The 10,744-nt window shown below is 41.4% G+C and overlaps 1 protein-coding gene across 1 annotated transcript in view; it reads right to left on the bottom strand.

The window, feature by feature from the left end:
- The window catches only part of GRPR (gastrin releasing peptide receptor), a 45,638-nt gene extending 35,421 nt beyond the window's left edge, over positions 1 to 10,217 (bottom strand). Inside the window, exon 1 of the mRNA XM_048492534.1 lies at positions 9,326 to 10,217. Coding sequence (XP_048348491.1) covers positions 9,326 to 9,744 — 419 coding nt within the window. The 5' untranslated portion in view covers positions 9,745 to 10,217. The remainder of the gene's footprint in view (positions 1 to 9,325) is intronic.
- Between the last annotated feature and the right edge of the window lie 527 nt (positions 10,218 to 10,744).

Raw genomic sequence — 10,744 nt, forward strand, 5'->3', positions numbered from 1 at the left:
ACTTGTACCCCAGGGGGAAATATGACACGGCCTATCTCGAGTCATGTTCTGTCCTGTCTACAAACAAAGCCTCTTTGGAAATAGGAAATAAGCTTCAGTGCAATAGGTTTATATTTTATGGAGGCAGGACTGCAGTTGCGATGCCATTCAGTACTTATTGTAATTGAAACTCTGATTCAGGATTGGGATCAAAAGGTACTGCAAATACACAGAGACAATTATTGGTTGATTTCACAGCTGCCAGTTCTTTAGCTGGTTGTTGGCCTTTCATTACAATTCGAGCCTTACTTAAAGACCTACTATGTATTATATGGTATTCCTTCTGAATCTGCCTTATGAATCTGACAGGTGTTAATTTATTTGAAGATGTTTCAAGTGCTGCCCTAGTGTTTTTGGAATGGCATCTAGGGAGTCAATTACCACTGGGATGACCTCAGCTGGTTTGTGCCATAGACACTGAAGCTTGATTTTCAAATTGTATTTGGTGACCTTTTTAGTGACCTTTTAAAATGATTTTGCTGTCACCAGGAACTGCCATGTCGATGATGGTCACTTTCTTGTCTATCACTGTGATAGATAAAAATGATAATGGAGAACTACAAGAACTAAAGAACGAATTTGCATATGGTCTGGATTGATTACAAGAAGGCATTTGACTCACTGCCCCATAGTTGGATCATGAAATCCTTGGGAAACATTGGATCAGCAAAAACGTTTGAGTATTCACTGAAAAAGCGGCAAGACAGTGTAAAACTGAACTGACAGTTGGAAATGAAAACTATGGAACAGTCAACATTAAGCAAGGAATTTTCCAAAGTGATTCACTATAGCTCTTACTGTTTATCATTGCCATGATCCTACTAATAGTAATTTTTAAGAAAATAAAGTTGGGATATCAAATGGCCAAAGACTCAGAAAAAATTTCACATTTGCTGTTCATGGATGATTTGAAACTGCACGGGAAATCAAACTCAGAAATCCAGCCACTAGTAAAAATCGTCCGAATATTCAGCACATAGATTTTGATGGAATTTGGCCTGGAAAAGTATGCTACTGTGACAATAAAGAGGGGCAAGATCACTGAGAGTGATCGCATAGAAATGCCTGATGGCCAACTCATCAAGTGCAACCAAGATGATGATGATTATTGATTTCACAATGTAGTATTTTTATTATTTATTAGATTTGTTATACCGCCCATCCCCGAAGGGCTCTGGGCAGTGTACAAAGATAAAACCAATGCAAAGACATACAATCAAACAATTACAATTGAATTAATCAATTACAAAATCCACATCACAGAAAGACTTAACTTCAGATGGCACCTGAAGAAATCTATCCCCCTGGGAGGCACAAAGCAGCCAGTATGTTGGTACATAAGGGGTAGCGGGGGAAAGGGCAATCAGTGAACAGCCCCCCCAAAAGTCCAGTGAAACAGCTCCATTTTACAGGCCCTGAGGAACTGACTAAGGACCCGCAGGACCCTAATAGCTAGAGGAAGGACGTTCCACCAGGCAGGGGCCAGGGCAGTAAAAGCCCTAGCCCTGACAGAGTCTAGTCACATCATTGAGGGGCCGGGGACCACCAGCAAATTTGTCTCTGCAGAGTGCAGAGGTCGAGTAGGAACATAAGGGGAAAGACGGTCCCGAAGGTATGAGGGCCCCAGGCCGTGAAGGGCCTTAAAGGTAAATACCAACACCTTGAAAGTGATCTGGTATTCCATTGGGAGCCAGTTCAGGTGCTGCAGCATGGGAGAGGTATGGTCGCTGATAGAGTCACCCATGAGAAGCCATGCCACCATATTCTGGACAAGTTTTATGCTCCCAAATCCACTGCACTGTATGCTCCAAAACCAACTGCAAGGGAAGGCCTGTGTAGAACAAGTTGCAATAGTCTAACCTGGAGGTGATTGTGGCATGGATCACTGTGGCCAGGTCAGCCTGGGAAAAATAAGGGGTCAGCTGCTGAGCCTAGTAAAGTTGAAAAAAGGCTATGTGGGTTACATGGGCCACCTGGGTCTCCATAGAAAGAGATGAATCCAGGTAGACTCCCAGGTTGTGGGCTGAAGAGGTTGGTGTTAAAGTGATCCCCTCCAGCACCAGTGGCTAGAAACCTTCAATCCCATCCCCATGACCCAGTCAGAGGACCTCTGTCTTCGATGGATTCAGCTTTAACCTGCTCTGTTTCAACCAACCAGCAACCACCCCCAAACAATGCTGTAGAACTGCAGGGGCAAAGGCCATTTCCCCCCATCAACAGAATGAGTTGAGTGTCATCAGCATATTGATGACAGATCAGCCCAGCTGAGCAAAGGGCTGCATGTAGGTGTTAAACAATAATGGGGATAGAAGGGGCCCCTGAGGCACACCACAAAGTAGCAGGCACCTCTGGGAGGCCCGATCCTCATGCCATACTTGTTGATTCCGATCCTGGAGAAACAAGGCAATCCACTGAAGGACAGTGCCCTGCACCCTGGACACAACCAGCCGGTGGGTCAAAAGGTCATGATCAACCACATCAAACGCTGCAGTAAGATCTAATAATACCAGCAGTGCCAATCCACTTTGGTCAAGTTGCATGCAGAGTGTATCTGTGACAGCAGCGAGGATGGTCTCCATTCCATGCCCAGCACAGAAGCCGGACTGGAAGAGATCAAGTGCTGATGTGTCTTCCAGAAAGCCCTGAAGCTGCTCTAGCACCACTCTCTCAATTACCTTCCTCAGAAATGAGAGATTCGAAATGGGACGGTAACTGGCCAGATCACTGGGATCTAAAGATGGTCTTTTTAAGAGTGGGTAGGTAATAGATCTAACAGCAGTTAGGACCCTGTCAACACCAGTCTCCGTGGGCAGGCATAAATTAGCCCATTGCCTAGACAGGGTTGGTGCAGCAAATCCACCTGGACTTTCAGGACATAATGGTTGGACCACAGCACGCTGTCCACAGAGGATACAACCATCTCAACTCCTGACCCAAAGACCAAATCCAAAGTGTGACCAGCCTCATGAGTGAGATCAGAATTAATCAAGGAGAGGCCTAGTATCGCCATGGATGACACTAGGTCTGCAGCTGCTGAACATGAGGCGGGATCCATGTGGATGTTGAAACCTCCAGAATTATAAGTCTGGGGAACCGCAATGCCCAATCGGCCATCGCCTCCAGCAGCTGTGGCAGGCCATCTCCTGGTGCACTAGGGGACCGGTACAACATGAAGACAGCCAACCTCTCTGCGGCTTCTACTCTAGACCAGCACACTCAAAACTGATGATCCTTGGGACAGGGACAGCCCTGAAATGGATCAAATCCCAGATGAACATTGCCACGCTGCCCCCCACCCAGCCCTGTGTTCGTGATTGGTGAACACACACGACACCTAAAGGTGAGACCTCACCCAGTGTAATTGTCTCGCCATCACACACCCAGGTTTAGGTGATATATGGCAGGTCCATTTCCTGAGCCCTGGGATAGTCTCAGAGCATCATGGTCTTATTATTAATGGACCTGGCATTAATCAACACCAAGGATGAAGCAGGGAAAAGCCCACAGCCCACATTCCATGAGATAGGTTGAAAGTCAGAAGGGGCGCAAGCATAACCACCTCTCAGCCCCCCTCTCTCATATGGTCTCTGCCTACCTTCATAGTTACCCCATCCCATCAGTACTGAGATCCCCTGTCCCAATAATGCCATCCCCATGCCCCCACCATCCCCTCCCATGACAATGACCCATTACTAGATGTCCACAATTTAACAGTGTTAGTAATAAAACAACCCAGACTAGCTACTAATAATCAACCTACTGTATCTTAATCTAAAAGCTAAGCCTAACATAAACTAATCTACACAACACAATACTAACTACCTAAATAACCAACACTACCCACTAAACTATACAGTGAAACCTCATTGTTGCCGTCGGTTTTCATTGGTTTTGGTTTTCGTCGGATTTTTTCAATGAAAAGTTGCCTCGGTTTTCGTTGGTTTTCATTGGTGACCCCCTGTTACTCCATTGGGAGTCTTGGTTTTTGTCAGTTTCGGTTTTCACTGAGGTTTCCCGGATGAGTTGCCAACGAAAACCAAGGTTCCACTGTAAATACAACATAACCAGAAGACCATGACATTACTACTTCTCAACAAATACTGATCCTCCCTATATCATTGCAACCACTGCACTTCTTTTATTTACATCCACAAATGTCATCAGAGGTTAGGTGCACATGCTGTTCATTGGAACTCTCAACCTGTTGGGCATAAAACATTTCACGGAGAAGCTAGTTCAGTAAATTTTAGGAGTTTGCACTGAGACTGCTTGTAAATGAGCAAGGAAGAGGAAGAAAGGGAAACTGAAAATGTGACCGTGATGAAGTCTCATACTGTACTGACACATTGGCAGACATAAAATCAAATGGCAGTGATAGACATATTTACTTACATGTACACTAGGCACTAGATGCAATGAGACAGGAAAGGAGTCGCTAAAGCTTGGTGTAGCTTTCTTTAAAATGAGTGGGGAAGTTCCCATTTTAAAGAGGAAGTGAATCCATTTGGAAGACTTTGGAGGGCTTTTTTAGGGCTTTTTTTTGTTATTCAAGGGGGCACCTGCACAGAAAGCTTCCATTGCTTCCAAGGTGCACTTCATGGAAAATGCTCAGTGTGAATTACCTGCTGAGCTCATTCCACTAAGTGGACTGTATAATTTACACACTATATCATCTGCTGTGAGGACAGGTGAATAATCTAGGCAACATGCACACAGAGACATGGTGGCCAATAGCTTTGAAATGGAGACTCTAAAAGCACCCTGTAGCATCCTGCAAATTAATTGTCAGTAATGCAGGAAGTAATCAAATTGGTACATGCTTGAAAAAGCAAACCTGTGGACACTTTTACAGCTTCACAATATTGATACTGAACCTCATGGCCACAACTGAACAGATGGTCTGTGTTGTTGCCTCTGGCTGTATTGATTGCCTCTTGAGAGGCGTGAAAGTGATTGATTTCAGGCATAACCCCCCCCCCCTTCTCAATCCCTCTTGAACAGGGAATCATTGTTAGCAAGGTTTATAGAACACACCATTGCTCTGTTAGGGGAGATCACAGTGCACATCAGCATTAGCATAAGCCGCTGTGTGCATCAGCATAGCACAGTATAGAACAAGGATCTCTGGCTGGTATTCTGTGGCTTTATTCCTTCCAAACCTATTTTAGCCCTAACTATCTGCCAAAGAAATTAATTTCCTCCCTTTTATATTTAATGAGTTGTTGGCCTCATATATGAGACACTGGAAGAAATATGGGCCAGAAGGTTTCTGGAAATCACCAATGGATTACTTCAAGATTTATTTTTTCCATAAGAATATCTTTGAGTAAAGCAGTCTCACATCTCTTTTTTCCCTTATAGAACACCATAGAGTAGGGGTGTCCAATTCTGGCCCTCCAGGTGTTCATGGACACCAGTTCACATCAGCCTCTGGAGGGGCTGATGAGCATCATAGTCCATGAACATCTAAAGGGCCGCTGAACCGATTTGGCAGCAGCGCCTGTGCAAAGGTCCCCCCCCCAAAAAAACCGGTGTTTTACCGGGCTGAAATTGTTGATTTCAATTTACATCGTTGATTTCAGCCCGTGCAAAAACAGCCAAAGATAAAAAGATTCTAGATCAGCTAGCAGCTGAATTGGAAAGGTCAAGTTTCAACCCCTCATTTGCCAAGGGAATGCATCTGCCACACCCTCTGTGCTTTCATCTTTACTTTTTTTCTAGGTGTTTTCTTTGATCAGATGTAAAGCTGTTAATATGTGGAACCCAAGGAGAACAATCCAGAGAATGGGCATGTTCACTTCAGCACCATTCTTTGTAACACTCCTTAATTTTGCCTTAACTTCTTCTAGTGGAAGTTAATTCAATGCAGATGCTGTAAAGAACCAAATAGGATGCAGTTATCACAGCTCCTTTTTAATTTGGATGGTATTCATCATTCACTTTGATTTTTTAAAAATAAACTTAAGTATAGCAAGGTTACACCTTAACCCCCCCCCCCCCATATTAATGTATGAGTTTTTGTCTGACTGTGATGAACACTTGAAGTTTCTTTACATGTTTGCTACTCATCACTGACCATGCAGCTGGGAGCAGTACTGCCCCATGCAGGTTAAACTGAAATGGCGTACCAGACTATAACTGGGATGATCCAGGTTCAAAACCACATTTGCCATGAAACTTACTGGGTGAACGTGGGTTGTTGTCATTCTCTCTCAGCCTAACTTATCTCACCTGGTTGTTTTGAGGATAAAATAGAGGAGAAGCAAACTTTATATGAAGGCTTGAGCTTCTTGGAGGAAAATAGGGATAAAATGCACAAAGTACTATGCATAAAGTAGTATGCATGTTGGCAGCTACATCCAAAGAAAGTTCTGCAAACTGTTGGCATCACATCATCCACAACTGCAAAGATAATTTCCATGGAATTCAACATATTTTCCAGAAAAATTGCAGATTTAGTAACAGAAATATGATCTATAACTAGATATGACATATACGATACACCTACATTTAGAATTTAGCTTACAGTTCTGATTTTCATGGTCTTCAGAAGAGAGATGATGATGGTGAAGATATAGAAAAGGTGAATGAAACTGAGAAATCTGTGATTAGGACGTGCTTTAGTCTTTTAAAGGATAAATGCAGCATTGGGAGCACTCTGGGTTAGAGATACAGCTCTGGGAGGGGAGTTAACAGTTTCCAATTTGTTCCCCTGGACCAGCTATTAACTAAATAAGCAGTGTACAAATTTCTATATGTTTTCTGCCACAGGGCCAAGTTTTACTAAGGAGTGGATTAAGTTTGCATTAGGAAAATGTTACAAGGAGAAAGGTTAAATCTCCACCATTCTCCAGAGCCGTGTGAATCTTGACTCTTCCATGGCTACTTTTACTCTTTGAAAACCTATGGGGAGATCCCTGGTCTTCTCTGTCAAATGTATATTAGCACCTATCTCCCTTATGGTGAAAAGCTTCAGAACCTGAGATGTCTTAGCTTATCAAAAATAAAATAAGGTTATCAATGACAGATGTTTATAATATGAGTAGTATGGAAAGAGTGATTAAAGGAAAATAGCCTTTAGGTAGCTTCCTTCCTTGTGTGCAGTCTTATTACGCACAAGTAGACAGACAGACAGACAGACAGACAGACAGACAGACAGACAGACAGACAGACAGATAGACAGATAGATAGATAGACAGATAGATAGATAGATAGATAGATAGATAGATAGATAGATAGATAGATAGATAGATAGATAGATAGATAGATAGATAGATAGATAGATAGATAGATAGATAGATAGATAGATAGATAGATAGATAGATAGATAGATAGATAGATAGATAGATATCCCAAGCTCAGTCCGAACTGGTACAGTTTGGCATTTTACCACTTCATTCTGTATAATGTGTAGAGTGGCTCTGTACCAAACCAAGTGTTTCTTCGTCATCGTCGTCGTCGTCGTCGTCTTCGTCTTTTTCTTCGTCTTCGTCTTCGTCTTCATCTTCGTCTTCTTCTTCGTTTTCTTCTTCTTCTTCTTCTTCTTCTTCTTCTTCTTCTTCTTCTTCTTCTTCTTCTTCTTCTTCTTCTTCTTCTTCTTCTTCTTCTTCACATTATCAGCTCGCAGAATTTATTGCATAAAGATGTGACAGTGGTGACCAGACATATTTTTTAACAGCAAGTGCAGAAATCATCTTCATCTAATGATATTAGCTCTAACCAAGCACAACCTCCCGGTTTTGACTACAGAGGCTGGAATCAAGCTATAAGGAATATTGCCATCATGCTTTGCTTGTGAATGTCTCTGAAGCATCTACTTGGCCAAAGCTAAGCTAAGCAGACACTAAATGTTATCCATGGCACGGAGTTTATTTCTTTCGTTCTTAATGAGTCCTTGTATGCTTTGAGTCACTTATGTTCCCCATTCATGAAACTGCAACATTGTTGATTATCTAACTTTTCTGAGTGCACCATTTGATATGATATATGATATAGCATAGCTAATAACCTAACCATTTCTTGATCCATTTTTCTGGACAATGAACTCTAGTTTCCATAACATTGTAATATGCTAATAGAAATACTGGTAATTGGAGGGGAGACCACCAAAGAGGCTCTGCAGAGGAAGACAATGGAAAACCACATCTGCTTCACACTTGCTTTGAAAACACCACAAGTCCATTGCAATTTGGCAACACTTAAATGACACCATTTTTTAAAAAGTTTTAAATAGAACCCAGTTTTATAATGACAAGTGTTTTATTGAACAGATATAGTTAGCATTGCATGGCAAAGAAAGGCGCCATATATAAAGGAATGAGGCTGGACACAACAAAATGTGGGTACTTCTTTTCCTTTTCTAGAATGGAACCCAGTGAGATAATTAACAGCTGTAGTTTCTAATTATTTAACTGAATACTAATCAATTACTCTTCTTGTTATCCAAAAACCTTCTTAACTACAGAATTGCTGTTTGTGCAAATCTAGCATTCATAAAGTTTGGTAGTTTTTTTCCTGGAGTGACACCAAAATATGCAGGAGGAATGTGTAAACCTCTAAACAAATGGCATATACAGATTCTGGTTTCTGCAAAACCAAGAAAATATATAAAGGCTGATATCTTATGTGAATCTTTTATATTCAGAATGTTTTCAAATAGCTTTAACCAGGTACTGAAGCTTACAGTTGTTTTTCTTGCATTCATCATGTGGCTACCTGGAACCTCTCATCAGGTAAATTTGGAGGGAAAAGGTTAAGAAATGATAAATGAATGCAACTGTTTCTTTCATTCCTAAAAACAGGATGCAAAAGTTAGCTGTGTGAGATTTTCACCATATTTGCCTGGACTGAAGTCTCACTTCTTCCAATGCAATTAAATATTTCTACATCATATTGTCAAATGAATCTATTTAGTGTCTAAATAATGACATTTTGTCTTTCTTTAGTTTTAATTTCTAGAAGTCAAATTAATTGTTGACATTATTTTAACTGGATTTTTTTTACAGAACAAAGCACATTAGAAAGTTAAATTGAGTACATAAACCCCACTGAAGGTGAAAATTATAGCAAGTGGCACACCCATAGTTTTGGATTTTGATTTTAAGCAGTTCCAGAGAAGTATTTTTATCTTTCTCTGTAAATCTTTCAGAACAATGAAGCACCAGTAGAATAACTACTTTACACCATATTCCATATTCTGGAATATGACTGTAAAAAGACTCTGGGTCTAACCAACCAACCCCCCCCCCCCACACACACACACACACTGTAGCTTAAGGATTCTTACCTGTCTGCAGACAGAGCCATGAGTGTGAAGACTGACACCCCCACTGAAGTGAGCTGAATGAAAGGGATCAGTTTGCATCCAACCCGACCAAACAGCCACTCAGGAGACAGGTATCTGCTGGCATCCACAGGTACGCAAGTGAGCAAGAGAAGCAAGTCGCCAATAGCCAAACTGGAAATGAACAAGTTGGGGACATTTCTCATGGATTTCACTGTACAGAAGATTTTTATCAGTGTTATGTTGCCAACAAGACCAATCAAAATTATGATCCCATAAATCGTCGGAATTGCATACAAGAATCTATAGTAAAAGAAATCTTCATTCAAGAGAGAGAGATTTGTGTGTTGAACAGCAGAGCTGTTACAAAGAATGAAGTCATCCAATTCCACTTCTAGTAAAATGCATTCCTCAGAAGCCATTGCCAGATTTTAGTGTCACTGGATAATGACAGCGTGATTTAAAATTTCCACATCAATTTCCTTGAGTTGATTTTGTTCCTTCTTGGAGGTGATGAACAGAAGTGGAATGTCTGATATAAATGCCACATGCAAAATAAATCCAGCCCATTCACACAAGTAAGCTTCAGTTAGTCCAGTTCCAAAATTTAGGTCTCTTGCTTAGTTATTAGGCTTGGAAATAAGCACTTTTTTCACTTTGTAGATATGATCTATCAAACTGAGAGATGAAGCCCGTAGTCCAGTACCAAGTTTGGCACACTGATGATTTCAGGGTTGAAACAAATGAATCACATTATGCATGAACTTCTAGTAGTCACTACCCTTTCCTGGTTATGTTCCAATTGTCAGCTCCTGCACTTGGAATAAGCTCTGTTTTCAGCAAAAGTAAAGAGCCTCGGTCCTAGAGGCAGGATCTTTGGGATGTCAGCTCTCTCCCTGCTTCTCACAATATAAAGCTTCCTTAGACGAAAGCTGTTGTTAGTTATAGGAAAGTGCTGGCTTTAGTTGGAGAATGCCAGCCACCTACTGGACACTTTACTCACTGCCTGACCAAATATATTTTGAAATGTGCTTTAAAACTTTTTAATAACATTTCTGCTATAGTTTTTAAAATATTGGTTGACTGTTTAAGGAACAACTACCTTGTGTTATTGATTACCTAAAGTTTGGGGAAAGGAAAACTGTGTTTGTTTTTTTGCCTTGCAAATAAGACTTACACTAAAGGTCTACAATGGCAGATCCTCAAGCCAGTCATGCTCCTCCATGCTAGACTCTATTAGAATAAACAAGTGGGAACTGGCAAGGACTTGTGGGGGAAGGGGTGCATCTCATTTCCACCTTCTTCACTATTTCTTCCTTCCCTTCCCTGAAAGCCTTCTTAGCCTGTGTTGTTTTTCTGCCTCTTTCTCTCCTTTCCACCCAACAGCCAACTTACCTTATTAATCAGCCAATTTACCTCATT

Source organism: Sphaerodactylus townsendi, linkage group LG04 (assembly GCF_021028975.2).
Source record: "Sphaerodactylus townsendi isolate TG3544 linkage group LG04, MPM_Stown_v2.3, whole genome shotgun sequence".
NCBI classification, from domain to species: domain Eukaryota; kingdom Metazoa; phylum Chordata; class Lepidosauria; order Squamata; family Sphaerodactylidae; genus Sphaerodactylus; species Sphaerodactylus townsendi.